The 26,722-nt window shown below is 31.7% G+C and overlaps 1 protein-coding gene across 1 annotated transcript in view; it reads left to right on the top strand.

The window, feature by feature from the left end:
* The window catches only part of LOC108546433 (tRNA dimethylallyltransferase, mitochondrial), a 196,137-nt gene that overhangs the window by 113,654 nt on the left and 55,761 nt on the right, over positions 1-26,722 (top strand). Inside the window, exon 4 of the mRNA XM_017898497.1 lies at positions 2,461-2,596. Within this exon, the coding sequence (XP_017753986.1) occupies positions 2,461-2,596 (136 nt within the window). The remainder of the gene's footprint in view (positions 1-2,460; positions 2,597-26,722) is intronic.

The following is a 26,722-nucleotide window of genomic DNA, read 5'->3' as shown; positions in this document are numbered from 1 at the left end:
TCTCCACCAGTGTTTGGAATTAGTTTAATTGAAATTTTTCATTACTGTTGATCGAATAGTTAAAGTGACAAATGATGACGCACAAGCTATTTTTGGTATGGTCTGTGTAGCGTCCTATTTATCGAATCCCTTCGATGTCCTAGAACGTTTATCACGCGCCAAATTAATATTGCGTGACTAGTTGTAATAATAAGCATCCCGAAGTGTGTGTTGATAAAAGAGAGCGTTTATTTATAGAAAAGTATAGAACAGTTATAATGGAGACGTTGAACGGAGTACCGTTTCGAACACGCGTTTATACGTGTAAGTAAGATGTTTCAAGGATCGGTGTCGAAGACGAACTGATTTCTCGAATTTGATCTATGTCGTGTCTCGTCGTGTCCTGTCCGGTGTTTTCTCCAGTTTAGTTCTGATTGGGCAAAATAAACGTTGGTGGTGGAAAAGTAAGGAGTTTTAATTGGACAGAGGGTGTGACGGAAGGACTTTTGGCTGAGGAGTAGGAAACTGTCAAGGAGCTGATTTTTGATAGTCAATGACGTGATTTATAAGTGGTGTCCGTCCGTCGCTTGTTGGGTCTGTCACCCGTGGGTCCCATCTGTCGAGTCTGGTACTTGTAAAAATTCCTAAACTTTCGCCTTTACTTTTACAACTTAATCTGCTAGAACGGCGGTGAGGCACATCTATCCTCCGGAATTGCAGTCGCTATATAAAATATATCGTAAACCGTTAGGTCTGTTAAAAGTGTAAGCCTTAGAATAAAAATCATGTTATAAACACACTCTCCGGGACGGAACAGTCTGTTAACCCTTTGCACTCGACGATTTTTTGGCTAGAGAAGAGTAGAAATTCAAAGATTCTCTACTGAAACACTGACGATACTTTTTTAAGCAGTAAATAAAGAATTGTGTAATAACAGAATTGTAGAATTATTTGATTTTGGTACCTCGCACACTGTTACATTACTTTAAATTTGATATATTAATTAATATCCATCTTCCAAATTTTATGAAATGGGGACTGAAGCTCGAGTGCAAAGGGTTAATTTTGGTGCTCGCTTATTTGTGATTCGAATACTGCGAATTTTTGATATTTTATAATTTAATACTTTTATCTTGCTGTCGTATTCCAGTATTCCCCATTTTAATATTTCGGGGGGATTTTGGGTGACAAGAAATGAAGAGGTTGAAAAGTAATATACTAATTTTGGTATTTACTTGTACCACATCGTTTACTATTCAACTCTGCATACATGTTGATACATGTATTTACTATGTGATCAGTCCAATTTCTGTGATTTATTTAATTTTTAGTAATAAATTATTCTTCACATTGTACCATAATTTTTATATTATTTTAAAATTCGTGTTACAAAAATTATTAAATTAGTTTTAATAATAAGCCACCATATCTAATACCTTTGCCATTATTATCTGATCTAGGAAGCTACTCTTGTATGTATATTCTAACCTCTCTTTTAGTAAAATATCCAAAAAGTATCCGAAATAACGAGGAAAATAATTAGCCTTAAAACGGGATTACTCGTTACTTTATAGTTCTGTTCAGAAATTAACATGCTTACAGTAATGGCTACTATGCTATAAGAGAATTGGGATAGTGCTGCACAGCTGGGAAATTATTCCACGGGATATTGGAATAATGAAATAAAATATCTAACATTTTTTCTGATTCCTCATTTTAACGAATGCTTTCTAAAATAATCTCTGAGGAATAAGACACGGATTAGATGTTCGAGACGGGGCTTTAACAATCGGTGATAAGCTTGTTTGTTCCAGCGGAACAAGACTTTTAGCAACAGTCCTATGACGATGACAAGCATGAGGATTCAGCCGGGGAAAAAGAAGAAACGAGAAAATTCGCATAATCGATCATTTGTACAATTATAATTCGCATAATCGACCATTCGTACAATCATAATTCTCATAATCGACCATTCGTACAATCATAATTCGCATAATCGACCATTCGTACAATCATAATTCGCATAATCGACCATTTGTATAATAAAAATTCGCATAATCTACTATTTGTAAAATCAAAATTCGCATAATCGACCATTCGTATAATAAAAATTCGCATAATCTACTATTTGTAAAATCAAAATTCGCATAATCGACAATTCGTAGAATCAAAATTCGCATAATCTACTATTTGTAAAATCAAAATTCGCATAATCGACAATTCGTAGAATCAAAATTCGCATAATGGACCATTCGTACAATAAAAATTCGCATAATCGATCATTGATACAATAAAAATTCGCATAATGGACCATTCATAGAATCAAAATTCGAATAATCGACCATTCGTACAATCAAAATTCGCATAATCGACATTCTACCGTACCTTCTACGATCTCAAAACCATAACTGGGTCCATTTGCACCGAAGATCAATGAGGATCTATTCGAATTCAAAAATTTTCCTTTGTGTTTCGTTTCAGATCACTGGAAGTGTTCATGCAGCATGGCGTGAAACACTCGGAATTGCTGAAAGCACAACGCGCAGCCGGTGGATCTGGATTAGGAGGTCCTTTGAGGCACCGCAATGCTATTATGTTATGGCTGCGATGTGACAAGGTAAGTTAATCTTGCGTTTCGTCATTTTATAATCGATTGCTTGGAGCAATGATATTCAACAGTTGAATTCATCTGTATGACTGCTCCTCAGAGCAGTTGGGTTCAGTATTAACCCTTTGCACTTCGCTCACGTCGTTAGGGAGATTATCATTTGCTGTGAAATTTGTTATTTGGCTTTGTTTTCTGTGATAAAGATGTTATAAATTTATGCATATATTTATAATTCTTTTTCTGAAGGAGAAATTTTTAGCTACAAATAATTTTGTTTATTGGGAAATTTCAGACGTCGTTATGGAGATTATAATTTGTTATGAAATTTGTTATTTGACTTTGTTTTCAGTGATAAAGGTGTTATAAATTTGTATTATTTATAATTATTTTTCTGAAGAAAGAATTTTTAGTTTCGAGTAATTTTGTTTATTGGGAAATTTCTGACGTTATGGAGATTATAATTTGTTATGAAATTTGTTATTTGACATTGTTTTCAGCGATAAAGATGTTATAAATTTATATATATTTATAACTCTTTTTTTAAAGGAGAAACTTTTAGTTTCGAATAATTTTGTTCGTTGTAAAATTTCTGACGCCATTATGGAGACTATAATTTGTTATTTGGCTTTGTTTCTACTGATAAAGATGATACAAATTTGTTTTTTTTTGGGAGAAAAGCTTTTAATATCAAATAATTTCGTTCATCGCAATAGTCTATTGAAATTAATAAATTTTTGAAGTGGTTAAACCACTTGATAATGAGTTCCATTAACTGAAATATCCCTAAGTTTAGTGACTTTTGAAAGAAAATAGTTTTATGGACGATCGAGTTAATTTATAATTTTATAAATAATTTTTAGGTATTATAGTCTCTTTATTAGTTCTTTTAATATTATTTTAGAATAGGAAATGTTTTAGAAATTGAAAATAAAAATAGAAATATGGTGTTTTCAAAAATATAATATATAAAGAGCGACATTAATGTAATAATTCGAAGAACAGATTGAAAAAGAAGTGAGTATGAATCACTGAAAGAACCTTGTAATCGAGAAAGAAATTCTTTGTGAAGTTCTACTGTCGTCCTTTTTTATCATCGTTGGAGGTGACTATCTTAATCACTTCAGGAATTGAAATCAGCCTTGGATAGAAAAGAATGAAGTTAATTCGACATATAGATGTGTATATCCTTCTTTTAGATTAATTACTGCAAGATAACCTCAGTTTGCAATTTCTGACAATATTATTCATTTTTCACATTGTTCTTTTATTTAAAATAATAATCGAATAATTAATAGTAATACAGAAATTGAATTAATACATTCTGTGTATTCGATTATTTTGACTAATATTAGGAAATAAAATTTCAATATAATTTTATTTGCTAAGTAATCACAGAAAAATTTAATTAATATATTCTATGTACTCGGGTATTTTGACAAATATCGCGAAAGAAAATTTCTTATATTTTCTTTTCCCTGGGGATATCAAATGAATAATAAGCTGTGCAAAAATTTAATTCATTTTACATTACATAATACAATGTATATTTAATTAATAATACAGTTAATATATAATTGATACTAAGTAACTAATTAAACATTCTATCTGTTTAAGTATGTTGACAAATATCGTACAATTGCACTATATTATAATACATTCTACTTACTCAGGTATATTCATAAATATCACAAAAGAATTTACTGATATTCACTTATATTTACTTATATTTCCTTTTTCCTGGGAATATAAAATGAATAATAAATACCGATGCAAAAATTTAATTCGTTTTACATTACATAATACAATATACATTTAATTAATAATACAGTTAATATATAATTGATACTAAATAACTAATTAAACATTCTATCTATTGAAGTATGTTAACAAACATCATAAAACACATTGGTGTACATTTTTCTTTGCTTTAAGATTTAATCATCTCATCAATAATTAATAAATAATATTATTTAATAGTAATATACTATTAATAGTATACTATTTAATAGTAGTATTATATAATATATAATATTAAGTACTATAATTAACGCGATATAATTACATAAACGTTCCATGTACCCAAATATTTCAACAATTTCTTCCCAAATTTACTTTCCATTATCTCCAACAAACCACAAGACAACAACAAAAACAAAATTCAACTCTCTCCCATAAAACAGAAAAATAAATAAATAAATAAATCCCACAAATAAATAAAAACTTTCTCCTTATATATTACTCCAAAATTTATTCGTACTTCCTTTGTGATTTAAATCCGACCGCATTAAAAACCAAAATTCGTTGGAACCATCTTCCATCTTCTTCGTGTATCTGAAAGTCAAATCGGAATTTCGAGTCCTCTGCTGCCCTCTTGTCCGTGGAAAAGAGCTAGAGGATGTCAGGCGACCGTTTTCAAGGCTAGTCGGGGCGATCGTACCGGGTTTCATAACATTGTGCTACTTGATAAACGATAAAGTTTATCGGTCGGCCATTAAGTTCGGTCGCGCTGCTAACGCGCCAAAGATAATTCGTCCATTGAGTTTTCGTTCGTTACGAGGTTAAATCGTGGCGATGCGTAAAACGAGGATCGTTCGCTCGCCACTTCCTTTGATAACTCGCGAATCTTATCTGCAACGACTCGGATACGCGGGTTAGATCATTGTGGGATTTTGCGCGGGAAAACGACGGGAGGAAAATTGAAAACTGTGATCGGTTCGTCGATAGAACTGGGTTCCCTTGTATCCTGTTATTATTACCGGAATGGTTTCGATATATGAATATTTTATAAAATATGTTTTCTTTTTCTTTTTCCAAAAGAAATCAAAAACTGTGATCGATTCGTTGGTAGAATTAGGATTGTTTGTATCTTATTATTATTACTTGAATGGTTCCAAAATATGAATATTTTATAAAATATCTTTTCCTTTCCTTTTTTCAAAAGAAATCAAGAACTGTGATCGATTCGTGGTAGAATTAGGTTTATTTGTATCCTGCTTTATTATTACTTAAATGGTTTCAATATATGAATATTTTATAAAATATGTTTTCCTTTTCTTTTTCCAAAAGAAATCAAGAACTGTGATCGATTCGTCGGTAGAATTAGGTTTGTTTTCGTCCTGTTATTATTACTTCAATGGTTTCAAAATATGAATATTTTATAAAATATGTTTCCTTTTTCTTTTTCTTGTTATTTAGAGAATTAACCCTTTGAGGATGAATGCTCAATAACGTGTGTGGAAATTGTTATTCCTGCTTAGAATATAGCGAAGAATAATTTTAGCATTTTCATCAGTGTTGTATATATTTTTTAATTAGAAAATTTCCCTCGATTTGTTACCTTTAATTGTTTATTATATATTTCTTGTATCGTTATCTTCGTTTCTCGTCCGTGAAGGGATAATTGTGAATAATTAATGTTTATTGTCTAGTGGTTATAATGTATAATTTAAGACGCAGTGAACTGTTTAGAACTGGATTTATTTTTATTTTCTATCGTTATTGTTTGAATGTTTTCTAAATATGTATTTCTTTTTCTTTTACTGTTATTTAGGGAATTAATTAGTAGGGAATAATTATTATGTATCGTTTAGTAGTTGTAATGTGTAATTTAAAACGTAGTGAATTTATTACAAGTTATATTTGTTTTGCTTCCTGTTGTTATTATTTGAATGATTTTAAAGTATGAAAATGTACAAACTCATATTTTTGTTTTTTCTTTTTATTTGGCATTTTTGCTGTTATTCGGGGAATTAGTATGTATAGTATAGAAGGTATAATGTGCAATGAAAAAATTTACCTTGATTAGCTAAAATGCAACTGTGAAAATGAACTATTAATCTACTTTGAATAATACTATTAATTAAAAGATAATAAGAACGAGTGTTACACATAATTAAAAAATATAAAAGAAATTGAATGACACAAATAATCAAATTTTATAATAATAAAAATAAGCAAAGAATATATATTAACAGAATTTAATATAATAGTAGCAATGGCAAGACAGACTATAATAGTAGCAATAACAGAATTTAATATAATAGTAGCAATTTTACAAGTATCTTGGAAATTAGATCCCATCATACATAACAAGTATTATTCAAAGAAATAGTTACAAAATATTAATTTATACAACATATAAAAAAATCATAAAAATCAATGGAGTATACCCTAATCTACAAAATTACCAATTAATTTCATAATACGTGATATTGTCCATTTTAAATTCTCGCAGTTAATACTAAATTTCGATTCGACATATCAGAATATTTTTTCCAGCATCTGAAAATGTGAAATATTCGAGAAATCTGGTTTCACGACAGTTAATACGACAGTTTTACGATCTGGAACAGGAGAGACTCATATTGACCAGCTCGTTGGGGGTCATGTGTGAATTAAAAATAATTGTAGTACATTCCTATAACATCGCTTACGTCTCTTGATAAGGGATAAAGTTTATCAGGTCCCTCGGTGCTTGGCTGTTCAGTTAATCGTTCTTTTGGACACACCAAAGTAATCGGTCGCGTTATCGTTAATACTTCATTCCGTGTCCCAAATACAGATATCGTGTTCGGAGAATTTTGAACCTGTGCGAATGATGCAATGGTTAACCCGATTGCCCTGAAGTGTTTTGTTTCTCCTTTTAAATCTTTCATTAAAGATTTTATTATAATATTTTTATGAATTACTCGTTTTAGCGATATTTTGACTTTTCAATTAGAACGTGAATGAACATATTTTGATTTTTGTTTTCTCCTCGGAGATTATATTTTAATTTTTTAATAATTATTTTCTTTTGATAATTTTTTAATTTCTCATTTTGCAAATTGAGAAAGGAAACCTCTCATTTTCTCTGCCCTTTCTGCCTGGTGATTTAAATATAATCATTTATAAATCAGTGCATTTTGAATGTGTTTTAATCTTCCAATTAAACATTGATGAAGTCACTCTTTTTCTCTCTTTAAAGATGTTATACGAATTTTTAAAAAATGTTCAAAAATTATTTGGAATAAAAAAAGAAAATATAATATTGAAATATAGTCACTGCCTTCTCCATTTAAATATTTAATTTTATTTTTAGAAAAATTGTTTCATTGCGATAATACTTTAATTTTGAAATCAGAGTAATAAGAGAGGATCAGTTTTTCTTTCTTTTAAAATTTGATTCTAATTTCTTAAAAATTATTTCACTGCAATTATTTCTCAACCTTGGATCTATACTATTAAAGAAGAAAATCTGCCTTTTCTCTCTCCAAAAATTTTATCCTCGTTTCAAAAAATCTACGACGACACGTGAGCTTCTAAATTGGAACAGGAAAAAATCGTAGAATTTCATAAAACACGTGGAAAGTCGGTGCTGAGAATCGAAATAATTCTTGTCAAACCGTAACCACGAGTTTTATTCGTTTCCGTATCATTTTTTCTTCTTAACTCCCTCTTTTTTTCTTTTTCTTTCTTTTTTTATGTTCGTGCGTATTTTCGTTCGAGATAGCAGAAGACCATGAACATAATAGATTTATTGCGTGCGCTGACGTTTCAGACAGTATCGCGTGTGTCTTCGGCTTAACTTTAGTGATTTGTAAAGTTTTCGAAGTGGCTGGCGTTTGTAATCAAGCTCTTTTTACATAAAATACCAAGGGTCTAGAAATGATACTCTAGCGTCGGGTTTATTACATCTGTTCCACGGAACTATTTGCAATACACCCAGAAGAAAAATTGGCCGGATAGGTGGATAATTTTCTTGGAATCAATTTTTGCGTACGATTATAGTGTTTACAGCGAGCAGGGATTGACTCGAGCACGTAACTCATGATGAAAAATATCGAATCGCGAGGGAAACGAAATTTCTTTCAACGAGCTAAAAATATTCTGCAGATTCGAGTCCTGGTATGTTAAGAACTATGAAAAATGAAAAAGAAAGGGAGAGAAACAACGGAAAAGAATTACAATTGGTTAGAGGATATTTTGTGTTAATTTGAGAATTAATAATTGTTGTCAATAATTAATTCATTAATATATAATAATATATCTGTAAAATGTAGGGATATTATAATAACTAAAAAACGTAAAAACATGGATATAGGAATATAAAATTTTTAAATTAGGTTACTTGATTCTTTATATTTATTATTATACTATATTTATATTTTTGTTAAATTTGTGTAGTTTTTCAGTGTGATTATAGGATATTTTGTGTCAATTTGAGAATTAATAGTTGTTTTCAATAATTAATTCGTTTATATATAATAATATATAGACAGTAAAATGTAGGGATATTGTAATAATTAAGAAAAATAAAAACATGGATATGGGAATATAAAATTTTTAAATTAAGTTACTTGATTCTTTATAAAAAAATTTTCCAGATGCCTTAAATTAAAAGAATTTTGATGGAAGAAAAGTATTGCGATGAAAAAAATTAGCTTTAGATTTTTTATTGGTTATATTTATGTATTTATGATTTCACTATTATACTATATTTATATTCTTGTTAAATTTGTGCAGTTTTTCAGTCAGGCCTTTCTAAATATTAACAAGTTTATCGCGTAATTTTAATAATTTCTGTTCCTGTTCATAATTTCAAGATTATTATTATCACAATATAAAGATATAGTTATCCCTTTGAGTGCTGAGTTATGCGACTTTAACACTAGGTTTACGGACGCTATCTGTATACCTATTTCTAAGGACACCTGTCAAATTGATAGATAAAGGAAACCACGTGCCTTTTTTTAACGATTAGTTTAATTTAAAAACAATTATATATTATATTAACAGTCTTAACTCTTTGCACTTGAGAGGTAATCTTCACTCACCATTAGATAAAATTTCGAAGGTCGATATTAATTAATATACCAAATTTAAGATAATGTAACGCTATATACAAATAATTCTACGTTTTAATTATTACTCGATTTCTTATTTATTGCTGAACAAAATATCGTCAGCTTTATAGCAGAAAATTTTTCAACTCCTACTCTTCTTTAGCCAAAAAATCGTCGAGTGCAAAGGGTTAATATAAGTTAACTAAATCTGTTACCATCGTACAATTGGATCACCCCTTCAATTTGACGGGTCCCGTAAATCCAGTCATGCTACGCTGACTGAAATTCCTTATTTTATTCTTATTTTATAAAACTATACAGCATTCATTCATACCCAGATCGAATGGTTGTGTGAGAACCCATATATACGTTCATAGCGCTCAAAGGTTTAATTTCGAGGTTTGCCAACCCTTTCTGGTCCTCTAAGGCACGAAGTATGAATTGAATATATTTCAACAAATTATTCCACTTACACCATCAATTTTTTCCACCCTAAAATCTCTCTCTAAACACCCTACTCCAAATATCCACAAAATAAAAATTTCTTTTCAACCACTTATTAACCCTTTGTGCTCGAGAGGCTCTCTTCAGTCGCCATTTGATCAAATTTCGAAGCACGATATTCACAAATATGTCAAATTTCAGATAATGTAACGGTGTGGAAGGTGTCGAAATCAAATAATTTTACGCGTTAATTATCATACGATTTCTTATTCTTGCTCAGAAAAATATCGTCAACCTTATGATAGGAAATCTTTGAACTCCTATCCTTCTTCGGGCATAAAATCGTCGAGTGCAAAGGGTTAAAAAATTCTGAAAATTCTAAAAATTCTCTCGTATTAAATATTCGTAAATTCAACTCACATATTTGGACGCACACTTCGAAAATTATTTGGTAATATCCGAAAATTAATTCACCAAACGTCATCCTTGCAACCAGCTCATCCCACCTTGCACACCTCGGTGTGACCTCCTCTGCACAGAAACTAGCCACTGTTGCGTAACTCGGCTGTCGGTGGCGACTGTCACGGGGTTAAAATTTGCAGTATTCATTGACACGAATAGCTGGACGCTAGAAACCGGCGTATTCCAGATACCAGCGCGGTGTTCGTACCGCGATTTCGAAATCGGAAGTCGATCCATCGGCCTTGCGTATCGCAGTCGTTCGTTGGAGAATTTCTTTCGACTGAAAGAGACAGAGAAGCGAGACGGTGAAATAGAGGAACACGGGGAGTAAGAGAGAGAGAAAGGTATAGGCAGATCGGAACTTTCCCCGCAGGGGTCGTTGGGTAACACACCTAAGTCGACGTGCGCGGATAGGTGAAAAATTGAGTAATAATCGTTGCACTCTTGTTCCACTCCTCTGTTCTTGTTAACCTCGAATAGCTTCGTCGTGATTTTCGTCAGGTTTGTACGTACATGCTTGGCTATGTGTTAACAGTCAGACGATTTGGTAATCTTCGCGGTTCGATGATAATCGAGAGTAGAGGTGTCACAGTAATTATATTTGAAACTGGTTATTTAATCGGATTCATTATCATTTGACAATCGGTTGTCGATATTCGGTGGTCGATATGCCATACGAAATGAATAAATTTGTTGAAATTGACGATTTTTTAAATTCGTATTATCTAATTTAATTATTCAAATTATTCGTGAGCAAATAAATATAATTATGAAGATTTGTTATTAGTTATTTTCATATTTTATAAAGAGTTTTTGATATAAGGAATTGTTATTATTTATTTTTGTATATTAGCATAGTTTGTTTATATTATTTATATTATTAATCGATTGTCGATATTTGGTGTTCAATATGCCACATGAAATGAATAAATTTGTTGAAATAGACGATTTTTTAAATTTGTATTATCTAATTTAATTATTCAAATTATTCGTGAGCAAATAAATATAATTATGAACATTTGTTATTAGTTATTTTCATATTTTATAAAGAGTTTTTGATATAAGGAATTTTTATTATTTATTTTTGTATATTAACATAGTTTGTTTATATTATTTATATTATTAATCGGTTGTCAGTATTCCGTGATTAATACACCATATAGAATGAATCAATTTTTTAAAATAGATGATTTTTTTAAATTCGTATTATCTGTTTTAATTGTCCGAATTATTCGTGAGCAAATAAATTTAATTACGAATAATTATTATTACTTATTTTTGTATTTTGTAAAGAATTTTTCATATAAGATAATTCATTGATTTATTAATTAATTCCAATTTATTGTCATAATTATTATTTTATAAATACAATAATACGTTATTTATTAGTTAATAAATAATTAATAAAAATAATTTAATATTGTATTTTTTTATTCTAATTAACTGAGAATTTGTTACGCTATTTTCTATAAACCAAAAATGCGTCAGTAAATCGATTTACTTAATTAAAAAATAACCAAAAATCCGATTACAAAAAGAATTTAATTATTTGACGTCCCTAAATCAAAAAAGATGTTCAGGCAATGCTACAACCTCGTTAAAAATCGCCACATAGATGTGTGTAAACATTCCTTTGGTTATTACCAGGTTGTTAATTATTTTGTCAAATCGATGCTCACATTTTCATCGAAAATCCAAAATCACCGAATCTACTGTGTATTTTAAAAAATAGAACAGTGTATCTTCGTTAAAAATTCAACTGTCACGTGTGTCAGTGTCACGCAGACACGTGAACTTTTTCTTCCTTCGATTATTACCGATCCCATAATATTTTCGAATTTTTCAAGAAAACCATATCGTCGAAAGGATATGTGCAACAATAAAGATGAACGCGGGAACGTGTTCTAATGCGAAAAAGACCTGGGTTTATACCTGCTACATTTTTCCTTTTCTTCTTTCCCAGTTTTTTTTACTCCTCCTTACATCTTTATCTGCCGCTCGTTGCCGTACATTTTATGTTACGAAGTTTTATGAAGTCTTACGCGCGTCTTACGTGCCTCAAGGTTTTATGCGCGCAGGAGTTTATTCGTTTCGCGATAGACTTCCGTTTTACTGTTCGCAGATTTCGTCGGGATATGAGAGTACGACCGGCGTTTATGCGAAATGATAATAAAATGGATATTATTAACCCCCTCGCTGCGAAAAATGTGTGTATACGTGCTCCAGTGTCTAGTACCTGATTGCTTGATAGGCGAGAGTATCTTCAGTGATGTAGAATCACTTTGGCTTTCATCTGTGTGCGTTACATCGCAATTATACGATTTTATTAAATATTCATTTTCTTCTTTTTTGTATAAAATTTTGTTTACCTATTTTATTTACTCTTGGAACGCTGTATTTTTTCAAATATGATCCGAAAATATTTTTAAAGTATGCAATTTTTTAAAGTATTAAAATTAATATAGTTGTCTTGGAAATGAATATAATTTTACGTTCTTTTTTTCTTTATTTTATTGCGAAATATATGTAGTTTTAATAGGAAAAGAGGAAAAGAGGAAAAATTATTTTCTGTAAGTAAAAATTATGTCATTACACGTGTTTAAATTATATTAACAATGGATAGTCCATATATGGATTTTGAGGTACTAAATAATTTTAAATTATTGTAATTTAAAGGGTACTACGATAAAAGGATTAAATATATTGGATTGTTAGCGAATTTCGTAGATTTTTAACTGTATTTTTACTTATATTTGATTTTCCAAATTTTTAAGATTTAAGGATGTTATCTGAGTGAAAATCGCGAATATGAAAATATTCGAGTTATTCGATATAAGATTTAGCGATGAAAATGTTGTGTAAAAATGACTATACAGGTGGTAAATATTATCAATTCTTCGATTATCATTAGAAGCAAAGAATGAAACGTTCATTTACTTCGCACACGCGAACTTCGAGCGTTTACTATTGCAAAGCGATCATCATACTATGTAACGAATTCCGCTTTTTCGCATGTACTTCATTTTATTACAATGAAAAGAAAGCGTAAAAAATTTCTAAATTGGAAAAGTTAACAGACTTGTGCGAGAACATTGCTCAGCTCATTCTATGTGCGAATTTTTCTGAATAACTTTTGCAAGAATGGAATCGGTAACACCATTCGTAACACGGTATTCTTTCGACTAATGGTTAAAAGAATGAGCTTAGAAATTTATTCTTTAGAATCTACTCTTCCAAAGATGCGTTTCTGGTTTAAATCCCGTGTTAAATAAATGTTACGTTGAATACGAGTTCTTTCCATTTTAATTTATTTCAATTTGAAGTTGCCTCGGTTTAACCGTTTGAAAAATTAAAAGAAGTAGTTTCCACTAAGTATATAATCTTTGTAATTTTGTAATGTTATTTTTCCTTCAATATTTATAATATCCCCAGTTCGATAATTACTTTACTCCATACGAATATTTAATAACAAATTTTCTGTCATAAACACGAATTAACCCTTTGGACTCGAAGATTTCTTCGTTGTGAAGATGCAATTCGAAGCTCTTCTTAGATTTTTATACGGTCACTGATATTCTTTATGCTAAAATTAAAAAAAGAAAATCACGAATTTGCGTGAGAAACGAACGAATAGAATAATTTTATTTCGATGTTCCTAATATAATTATCATCATCCATTATTTAAGTTATAGCATTAAAGCAAACGGTGACTGAGAGTCACTTTTCGAGTGTAAAGGGTTAAACTTCACTATTAACTTAACTAATTATTAGAGTATTCACTATTAACAAACTTTTCCCCCATTCGATTACTACTTCCCATGATGAAAACATCGAATAAGAAATTCCGTATGTCCCAGTTATCTGTATCAATTATCAAATCCAACTAAACCAGCCATACTCACGAATTCCCAAGCAGCGACACTAGGACGAGCGCAAGGAACAAACTAGCGCCACCTAGGCCCCCGAAATACCGCGTCTGGCGCGAACAGCTGTTCGCTTCCCGTGAGCCCACGCGTGTGAAATCGGAATAGGAATCCCGCGCGATGCACGCCGGGCCAAAGAGAGATCGTGCGGCTTCCGAGGTAGCATCAGAGACGGCGCACCGATTCCTTTCGCCCCTTTCCACGGCGTTCATCTTGGAGAGGATCCGAGAGCCACCTCTCGTTCGTTCTGGGGCACGAAACGTCCGGCTGAACTTTCCCTGAAAGAGACACGGTCGTTAAGTAACGGCGCTCGACTAATGCCGCTCGTCCACGGATCGCTGGCTGCGTTTCGCGAGCAGCCGCGCTGGAATGTCGGATTTTTCTGTCCCGATCGAAAGACCTCCCTTCCAACGGGCTGTTCCGCCATTCACGCACACCTCCGTCGCCGGGTGAGTGAGAGGCGATACCGATTCGCTTTTCCCGTTATTCGCCTCGGTTGAATCCGATACCGATCCTGATCCGTTCCTGAACCGTATCACCCTGAGATTTCTTTTTTATTTTCTTTCTTTTTTTTTTTTTTTTTTCTGAATAGTGGTAGAGTGTGGTCTTCTTGGAGATTAGTATTTGAACGTTTGCTTGGTCGGCATAAAGATGTTTTATATTTTTCTCTTTTTTTTTTCTTTTTTTTTTTTTTAAATGTCGCTATGAAGTAGTTCCTATCTATTACCATATGTGAAGATTGCACACGATAATTTTGAATTGTCCAAGGTATAGTGTTCTTCGTCCGAAATAAATTGGAAAATCACCTGAAGGCAATCTTGGTACCGATAATATGTGTGACAGGTCTATGGGGAACGTCAAGGAAATAAAATTAGCAGAAAAGGTATAATGTAATAAGGAAAGTGTTAACAAATCACCTAGATGCAAAGATAAAAATATAAATTTCTAGTATCACAGAAACCCGTTGAAAATACCCGCCAATATTTAAAAGTGACCCAACTGCACTATTAAATCTAGTATAACTAACTCTGTCGCTAATGACCACGCTATGAATGCGACACTAGACTCAAAAAAAGAAAAAAAATTGAATGCCTTTTAAAATAAAAATCGTAGCCTCTAGAATACCTAGCCCCGCAGAATGTAAATTCACATAAAACAAGTCAAGTCACTAAGAAAAAAAAAAAAAAAAACAATTTTTCCCCCAAAAATTACAATTCGATAAAAAGCCGAATACATCAGTATCCGCCATTGCCGGAGTGCAAATATAAATAACAGCGTGTTCCGCGTCGGTGTAAATATAGCAATGGAGAAACGTCGATGGAAATAGTCCTCGTACATTGTGTTCGTCCGCGATAGCTGCTCACTTCGTGCCACCGGCGATCAATTACGATCGTTCTCGAATTCACGTCGGTGGATCGGTTTCGCGTGGTAGTGGGGGATGGTCGGTGGTGGGGGCAGGCCCCCTAACGACCGTTGCCGCAACTAGCGCGCAGAGGGCGCTCGGGAACGCGTCGCGGGGACATTTTACGTACGCTGGCGACATGTTTATGACATCCTCGTCTCGCGCGGAGATTAAAGATCTCTCGGCGGGAGCGTTGGCTCCATAGCGTGGAAAATTCGAACACGCGTGCAACGCGCCACCGGATTCGCCCAACGATCGGCAAGGCTGGTGGAGGGGGTAAGGTAATTCGACGGAGGAACTGCGCTGAATTATTTTCCTTCGTGCGTCGCGATTGATGGCTTGTTCCGATCGGAAAGGGTTAAGGGAAACGTATATCAGCGTGCGGGACGTTAATGGCCGGCGTAATTGATTGGCCCGACGAGCTCGATAAATTAGTTTTTCGGATTTAAGACGGGATTTTCGGAATACTTGTTTGCTCCTCGCCACTCGTGAATAGTTCCTGCCTTGATTTATACGCTGATGAGCAAGGCTTGGGATTAATTGTGATCGATTTGCGTTCCGATGTCGAGGAAATAGTCCGCTCTTGTCATTGCTTCCGCGATGTTTTGGAAACTTTTTGTCACGAGCAAGTCTCGGAGAAAATTGATCGTTTGGCGAAGGAGAAAATTTCGTAATTTCAGGAATTGGATTTGATTATTTTAACCTTTTGCACTCGACGATGTTTTCGTTACAGAAAAATAGTAATTCGAAGATTTTCTGTCATAAAGTCGAGGATATTTTTAAAATGGCAAATAAGATATCGCATGCAAATTAAGACGTAGAATTATTTTACTTCGACATTGCATACATCGTTAGGTAATTTTGAATTTGATATATTAATTAACATCGATTTTTAGAATCTAATTTAATGGTGACTGAGAGGCACCTCTCGAGTGCAAAGGGTTAAAGTTATAAACATTTTTAATTTTTGTGTATTAGGGTGTGTATTCTGTTAATGGAGTCTAAATTATGATCAATAGTGTATACTTATGGCGATGATTCTAGCAACTTCGTAAAAGTTATAGTTGGCACTGGACTTAAAAATATTTTTATTCTATGAATTTCTTTGTAGTTGTAAAACTAATGTACGTATTTTACTCTATTCACTTTTTGATTGGTTCTAGCAAAAGCTGTCGATGTGGAGTGTGAGTGAACACATGCATTTGACAATTGTAATTATATAACGTGTAAATGATTTTACTATACTATTTTAAATAGATGATTCTGTTTCGAGAAAAATGAAAATATTTTATTTAATGCACTGTGAAGGAAAAATTAAAATAGTAACTTGTATATTGTATAATCAATTAGTATTTCGACATAGTATGTGACACTTGAAAAAGTATTTCGTTTTGAAAACGTGTTTTAACCTGGAATACTCCACAGTCAGAAGAATAATTAATTATAGTAATTGAAATTTGCAAATACGTTATCAGATTACTACCTATACCTATATTCTTTAATAAATATTTCAAAATTTTCTATTTTTCAGTTAAAACTTACATTTAAAGTACCATTGATTCATCGATTTTCCTCAATTCTGATAACCTTTAATATTTATATCATAAAATTTCAAAGTTAGAATATCTACAGTGTCAAATTTATTTTAATCGCGTTATAAATTTATCACACGGTCGGAATACATACATTACGAAGTTAATACTGTTAAATAAAAATTCACGAATATTCGCGTGGTCAAATTTATCGCACGGTTAAAATATCGATGAAATTATGTCAGAAAATTCTAAAACAAAAGCTCGAGCTATTCTATTTCCACGATGGCTGCGGATTATTTATAAAAAAAAAGTCCAGGGTCAATAACACGCTGTGTTTCATCCGAAATATAACATTTTTCGATAGCATGCGATGATCAGCTGTCTCGTGGAGTCAGTCACGGAAGCAATTTGTCGATGTGGACGAGCCCGCGTAGTGGAACAAGAGGGAAATGGGTCGGATTAAAATAAAAGCCTGACTAAGTCCACCCACGCTGATGATCTAGCTATCTCATAGGATTCACGGGAATTAGAGCGGACAGTTACACGTTGCTCAAAATTGGCCGATGGAAAGCACGATTATTTGTAAATCCTGACTGAATTATTCTCTCGGGGAAGACCGTTTAGCTTTTAATTGCGATTATGTCTTAATTGCTTTTTAATTACGTCAGTTATGATCTTTGTTTAGAAATCTCCTCTTTCGGCATCGCATCTGACTGATGTTTCATTTCGATTAAATGCTTACAGCTCTGCGATGCGCGAAATTTAATTTTCTCGAATATTTCTTTTTGTGAATTTTAATTATTTATAGCCGAATCGGGGAAGGATAAATATTATAATTATATTAATTAATGAAGAAGGGAAGTGTTAATATGATAACAGGCAATTAAATTTAATTTCGTTCGCCTTGGATTTTACTTATTTCGGATTTTAATTATTTTCTGGCAATTAATTCCCTTTTAATAATAGTTATTTGATAAATACTGTTCACTTCTTATTTATCCGCAACAATATCATTTAAGTCTATCTGTAATAAAATAACGAATAAATTGTTTATTTATTTACTCATTTCGGTAAGTGCTTTTGCATCATAAATAATTGTGACTATAACTATATATTGTATCATAATATCATACCGTGATTTATTTTAGTTGCAATAATAAATAAAGATAATATTTCAATACGTTATGCGAATTGAACAGTGGAAATAAAGAAGAAAATAAAAATACCAAAATTATAATTCCCAGAGAGAAATTATTTGTTTACCAGAATATCGGTTACTAACGGAACACGATAGTACTTATTTATTTTAATAATAATTATTTGATAAATACTGTTCACTTCTTATTTATCCGCAAAAATATAATTTAATCTTATCTGTAATAAAATAATTAATAAATTGTTTATTTATTTACTTAGTTCGGTAATTGCTGTTGCATCATAAATAATTGCAACTATACTTATATATTATATCATAATATCATACTATGATTTATTTTACTAATCGCAATAATAAATAACGATAATGTTACAATACGTTATACGAATTGAACAGTGGAAATAAAGAAGAAAATAAAAATACCAAAATTATAATTCCCAGAGAGAAATTATTTGTTTGCCAGAATATCAGTTACTAACGGAACACGATAATACTTATTTATTATATTTATTGTACTTACTTATTTTAATAATAATTATTTGATAAATACTGTTCACATCTTATTTATCCGCAACAATATAATTTAATCCTATCTGTAATAAAATAATTAATAAATTATTTATTTATTTACTTAGTTCGGTAATTGCTGTTGCATCATAAAAAATTGTAACTATACTTATATATTATATCATAATATCATACTATGATTTATTTTACTAATCGCAATAATAAATAACGATAATGTTACAATAATGAAATAATGAAATAAAGATGAAAATAAAGGTACCAAAATTATAATTCCCAGAGAGAAATTATTTGTTTGCCAGAATATCGGTTACTAACGGAACAAGATAATACTTATTTATTATATGTATCATATTACTGTACATAAGCTGACCGTATCCTTGATTTAATATTTTAACCCTTTCATTCCCACTAGCTTCATAAAGCCTCGAAAATGGCACTTTCGACCTTTTTTTATTTCCACTGCTCAATTACAACATAACCATAATGCTCGGTGATCGTAATCACGCTTAATTATAATGGAAAAGAAATTACTGTTATTATCCGTAATTACGATAATTGCAAAATTATAATAAATGAATATTTTCCTTTCCCAATATTTCGAGTTCGATACCTCACTGAAAATCTGCAGCATGCAGAAACGTTCGTTTCCCTCGTACCACTCTCGACCATTCGATATGTATTCGGTGCGCGTGTTCCGCCTCGAGTTTCCTTCCGGCGACGCCGAAGAGGACGCCCCGAGAGAACGCCGCACTCTCACGCGTCCCAACGCGAGAACGTTTTTGCACCTCGCCGGATCCCTCGTCGACGACGGAGGATGAGAAAAAGGAACCAGTCCCGGTGGCTAATTCGTGGAACGGATACTAATTATTACGGCAGGCCTAAGTGCGTTTGAGCGTGTGTAAACGCGAGCATCCGCGATCCCCGATGCACCTTCGACGCTCTGTCTCGTTTCGTCCGGTTCGAAGAACTGTTTATGGAAAAACGATTTTTCTTTTTCAGTCACGCCAACCGTTCTGCCATTCGTGCCATAAGAAACGAAGGACCGGATGTTTTTCGGCAATTCGGAACGCGAATTTTGGGTCATATGGTAATTTATTTTCGGCTGTTAATTTATTTCGTACCACCATTTTGAGAATTCTTGTCCTTATAAATGAAATTCGAATTTGTCTTTGATATAGGATTGATATAGGAATTTTGAATGTGGTTGTATAATAGTATTTCTTTTTTTAATGTAGCATTGTTTCTTTCTTGGGAAGTGGGGGGGGGGGGATACGTAATTATGATTATTTTATATACTAGGTGAATTCTTTGGTTTATATGAAAAGGGTTGTGAATGAAGAAAGTGAGTAATAGTAACATAAGTATAATTAAAAATACAAGTTAGATATTATATTTATGATTATAAAAATTTTCTGAGAAAATATTTGGTTGTATGGTGCCATAAAAATTTTGGAAAAATTCAGGAAATAATGAATATAAAAATATAAATAAAAATATTCGAACAGTTGAAATAAAAAGACTGTCATATATTAAAATTACGAGTTTCGAAATAGAAGAGTCTAAAATATATTAAATTCTATTTCTCCGATTGTCAAATTTTATTAATTTAATTAGTTACCCTATGTATTCATTTCTAATACAATTAAACTATATTATTTTTAATACGATAAAGTATATTATTTTAAGTTTGTTCAGAATTCTGATTATTTTATTTATTTATTTTATTTACTAGGTGTATTCTGTGGTTTATATGAAAAGGGTTGTGAATGAAGATAGTGAGTAATAGTAACATAAGTATAATTAAAAATACAAGTTACATATTATATTTATGATTATAAAAATTTTCTGAGCAAATATTTGGTTGTATTATGCCATACAAATTTTGGAAAAATTCAGAAAATAGTGGAAATATTTGAATAGCTGTAGTAAAAAGACTGTCATATATTAAAATTACGAGTTTCGAGATAGAAGAGCCTAAACTATATTAAATTCTATTTTTACTATTGTCAAATTTTATTAATTTTCTTATTTACCCTCTTTATTCATTTCTGATACAATTAAATTATATTAATTTTAACTATTCATACTTAAATGCATTTGTTGAGTATTTTTGACTAACGTATCGTAATTTCACAGTTGGACTCAGTGATTATGTTGCAGTCTGCTGAAACAAAGTTTAGTTAAAATGCATAGGGGTGGTTTGTTCAGCACAGTCTAAAGTTTTATTGCATTACTGTCTCCATGCTTGGTACCTACAAAGCCTCTGTGTCCTCAAAATCTACTTTACAAATTTACTTATGGCTCTCTGTGATGATTATTTGCATAAAATCACGAATCCGAAGGTGATAATATTGTTTAGCTTTAAAATTATTTAAATACAACGATTTCTATGTATATAAATGCGAATTTTTATTTAACATACGTAAACAATGTTGGTAATACACGTAAAAAAATGTATTTTAATATTGCTAAAATATTATAAGTCACTAGCCTTTTTAAATGGCTATTTCGAATCTTCTTTAAAACCTTTAAAACCTTAAAATTTTCTTTAAAGCCTTATCAACGAAGTTATAGTGCTAATTGCTTACACGTAATACATGAACTAAACAATACAAAAATATGTGAAGTCATTCTCGTAATAGAAGAACTGATAATTTATAATTGTACTGTGACATCTTATCGACTATATCGAGGCCATAGCGATGATTACTTAAACATAACACGTGAATTGGAAATACAAAAAAATTATTCCTTCCATAGAATAACTGATAATTCGTAATTATGTCATAATTAAATAACAGTTATGTTATATACTAAGACTATACATTAATTATTATAACTATAATAATTAAAATTAAATTACGATTAATATAAATAAAAAAAATTATCATGTATTATGGCAGATTACAATATTCAATTTTTCGCAATACTTTTTACAATTTTATGCAATTTTATATAATATACAGTACGACTACAATGATTAAAATTAAATTTCGAATAATAAATATAACAAAATTTATCTATCACGTATTATGACAGATTAATATTCTACTTTTCGCGATACTTTTTGCAATTCCATGCAATTTTATGCAATATCAATATCGATCATTCCTTTTGTCTTTGACAAAATTAAAAAATACTAAAATGTCACGATTGAATTCGATTCAAAAATCAATTAATTACAATTCCATGCAATTTTATGCAATATATAGTACGACTACAATAATTCAAATTAAATTATAATTAATACATATAAAAAAATTATCTATCATGTATTATGGCAGATTACAATATTCAATTTTGCACAATACTTTTTACAATTCCATGTAATTTTATGTAATATCAATATCGATCATTCCTTTTGTTTTTGACAAAATTAAAAATTACTAAAATGTCACATTGAATTCAGTTCAAAAAACAATTAATTACAATTCCATGCAATTTTATGCAATATCAATATCGATCCATCCTTTTGTCTTTGATAAAATTAAAAATCCTAAAGTGTCACAATTGAATTCGGTTCAAAAATCAATTAATTACAGTAACCACGATAATTAATTCGCGAAAATCGTTACCAAGATAAAGAGTTACTTGTTCTTGTTTATAAACAGAGGAAATGGGCTCGTGTTTTTCAACGATTTCAGCGCAAAAATTTTATCTTATCCGCTCGTTGGGATCGTCGAATGACTCGTAGTGGTATTTATCATTCGTCAATAACTTCCACGCACTTCGACACGTTAACGTTTATTTGCAAGATCATCAACGATGCGCGATTTTTCTTTTTTCTTTTCCTTTCATATCTTTCTGACTGTCGGAACTTCGGAACATCGTGACTTTTTGCCATGGCTGCCGTTGCAAGTTCACGGTCGTGTCGTGTGGTAAATATTTCCTTATTATGCCGCGAGTACATTCGCAATGTCGTCGCTTAAACGTCGTTTATCGAGCGAAAAATCGATGCAGACTTGAATGAAACTCGAAGAATTTTTTCCTCATTTAAATATTTTATATAGCAGCCTTCGCGTGTTTCGTCGAGTCGTGTCTGTGCTAATTAAACGATTTCCGCTTAATTTATTTACCGGTGAGATAAACTGTTTAAAGGTGAGGTTGCACAAAGATTTCAAATTTGAAATATTTAATTACTAAAATGAGAAATTTGATTATAATAAGATTGCAAGTGATTATTTTAATAATTTTCATTATTCCAAGTTGGTATAGAAAAAGAAATATATTTAAGAAAATAAAAATTATCGCAAAATTTAATTGAATTTACTGGAATTAAAAATAATAGAAAATTAAGGAATAAAAGATCCTTTCTTATTTCACAGATAAAAATTGAGAAAGGAAAAATGAAATGTGGGAAAGTGAGAATTATAGTAAAATGAAATTTAATTAAGCGTTAAGAAAAGAATGGAATACCTTCATAAAGTAACGTATTTAATTTCGACCAAATAAGCTATTGTTGATATGAATCTGCTAACTAGTTACAAATTCTGAATGTAACTGTACCAGAAAATCCACATACCTTTCTAAATACTACAACTTTTATTTATAATTTATAATACTTAATATTTTCCTGTAATCTTTAACACCAATCCTACCACGGTCAAATAATCGACGAATAAAACCGAAGTATAGCTTTAAAAATTGAAAAATTGATAAGGTATATACAAAGATAAATCGCAAAGACAAGTGACTAAAAAATAAAAATTTTAATTTAATTAATAAAATAAAAAATTTTAATAAAATTTAAAAAATGATCATATAAGTCATGGTAGAATCAGTATTAAAATAACGCAGACGTACAAATAATCAGAGTTCAACAAACCCGCTCTATACACCCGTAATCAAATGACGACATACCGCAAAAGAAAAAAGAAAAAAAATCGTAATACCGAAACACAATCCGTTCACGAAGAATAGCATTCCATTGAGAATTCTCCACGATTTTCCCATCCCTGGTACAACCCATTCTACCATACACCTATCCCCGTGAATATCCGCCGTCGAATAGAAAAAGTCGAACGAGTGGAGTTTCCGAGAAGGTCTGTCGAGCGAGCGCATAACGCACGTCAGACACATTTCCGTCAGTCGATAGCGCGGTTCGTAGTAGCATCGTAATAACGCGGATTGTTATCGTAACACCGGTGCCGTGGCTCGCTCGGTCTGATTCGAGCCGTCTGACTCCACTTTCTCGTCTTCCCCCCACCACTGCGCCGCGTTACGCTCGCCTAGGCGGCGCAACGAGCACGCGAATGTGTCCCGACGTTTTTACGTGCAGCCGGGGCGCTGGCGCGCGCCCGCGTCCGTGTGTACGCGACTTTACGGCGACGCGCTGCACCGTAGTACTCGACCGGCTGAATGCACCTCGTAGTAGTAGTAGCTGCGTGCGTCGGCCGCGTTATTTTTATGAATGACTTGCCGGCAACGTAATTCAACGTGCAACTACGACGACGCGCGGCCGCAGGGACGGCTCTAGACTCGCGCTGTTCGCGTATTTCTTTATCCTTCTCGGAACGCCAAGGTGTGCACGCGAAGGAATCGGGTAGAGTTCGAGGGATCGTTGGTTCCATGATGCGATATAGTTCGGAAGTAGACTCGAGGTTCTACGATCTTACGTATCTATGGTACTTTTTCTATGGCAAGTTTGTACTCGTGCAATGTATTTTAGAAATTATTTTGTTTATTCTGGAATATTTAATTGGAGACAAATATGAAGTTTGATAGTATTATGTGGTGAATATGGTAGTATTAAATATTGTTAAATATTCAATATTAAGTGTGGTATGGAATATAATATTGAATTTTCTTAATTATTAAATATTAAATACGGTATTATATATTATTATAATATTAAATATTATTAAATATTATATATTAAGTATAATATAAAATGTAGTATTAAACATTGTTAAATATTGAATATTAAGCACAGTATGGAATATAATACTAAATTTTCATAATTATTAAGCACTAAATATGGTATATATTATTGAATTTTCTGTACTATAGGGACGAAGTATAGTAGCATGTAGCATGAATTGGCTGTTTCGTGAATGATGTATTAAATGATGTGTTTTAATTATTGTCCAGATTTGATCTTCTGTCATTACTTTCTCTTTATTTTATTTTTATAGACTACCAATTAGGATTCCAATTAGAATTTTCTCTCTAACTATCACGTGAAACGTGTTATAATATTTCTAATATTTCTTACTTTAATTTATTTTAATTTTCAATTTAACTATGATTTTGCATAATTTTTAATATTATTTAATCTCCTTAAATTTTCTATTTAAAAATTTTTTTCAATTTAACTATGACTTTGCATAATTTTTAATATTATTTAATCTCCTTAAATTTTCTATTCAAAAATCTTCTCCATTAATATTCTTAACACAGCATTCTCCAAAAATACATCTCGCAACGTATTATTTCAACTACCTAACTATACCATTGCTACATTACTAAATTTTAAAATTCCTCAAAATTTTCGAACCCTTCCTGAAAGTCAACCTACAACAGCCATAAATAATATAATTAAATATAACATAATATCTCGATATTATTTTATTTTTATAGAATACCAATTAGGATTCTAATTAGAATTTTCTTTCTATCATGTGAAACGTGTTGTAATATTTCTAATATTTTCTACTTTAATTTATTTTAATTTTCAATTTAATTATAACTTTATATCACTAAATTTTAAAATTTCCAAAAATTTTCGAAACTTACCTAAAAGCCAACCTTCAACAGCCATAAATAATATTATTAAATATAACCTAATATCACGATAAATTACCTCGAACAATGGCAAATGATATTAACATAACGAAAAGAAGATGCCAGATCGAAATTTTGAGCTGTCACATAAAATTGGAGAAAAAAGAGAGGAGCCAGTCGAGAAGAAACCTAGCACCGCCTGACAAAACCTATCACTCGGTTCCGTTTTCATGTTACAGCCTACACCGTCCATTAAAACATATTTATAGAAACGTATCTGGCGTGTAAGGAGGCGTGCAAAAATTCGAGGTCTGAAATTTCGACTCCTATCGACGTCCAACGGTTGGTTCACGCCTCCGTGGGCGCCTTTCTAGGGAAGGCTCGGCAATTCAACGGAAACTCCACGGTCTGAATAGCGATTAGCGATCGATTTTCGTGCATTATCGGCACTGCAAAGGTAGCTTTCAGCGTATTCCATGTTTGCTCGGACAGATTGCAACGGGGCACGATAGAGCGTGTTTACATGGGCGTTTATCGTCGCTCGACTCGTTCTAAGAGCGACGATCGGAAAAATAGCCGATAATCCAGCGTTACTCGAGATCTCGTTTGATCGCTTGGGGTTCGGCTCTCTCGATCAATTCGTCGCAAGTCCTCCAATTAATTATTTTTGTTTTTATTTTTATTTCGAATTTTAGTTTCTTTTATCCTTATCTCCTTTTAATGGGTTAACCCTTTGCTCTGGAAGATCTTTTCGCTGTGAAGGCTTTTCTTGTGATTTTATAAGTTCGGTGATACACATTTTTCTGTGGAGGTAAGAAAGGGAAATTATGGTAGAAGGTTTGTGTGAGAAACGAACGAATTATTATTTTATTGCAGTATTTCACGTGGAATTATCTTTAACGTAGTTATTGTCATTTATTTGTTATTTAAATTATATCATTGACATAAATGGCGATTGAGAGTTGAAAGGGTGCCTTATAAGACTCCCTGACACCGTTAAAAATTGCCTGGAAAAATTTATTAATATTGACATATTTCTCATAAAAATTTTTGTATATTTTCGCATCTTCTTTCTAATTTTTTTGTAAAATGTATGTAATCATACGTGAGAAAAAGAAACAAATTATTTTCCGTAAAT

Source organism: Eufriesea mexicana, unplaced genomic scaffold (assembly GCF_001483705.2).
Source record: "Eufriesea mexicana isolate 0111107269 unplaced genomic scaffold, ASM148370v2 scaffold729, whole genome shotgun sequence".
NCBI lineage: Eukaryota > Metazoa > Arthropoda > Insecta > Hymenoptera > Apidae > Eufriesea > Eufriesea mexicana.
Note: the sequence above shows the minus strand (reverse complement) of the source record. Positions and strands in the feature narration are given on the sequence as shown.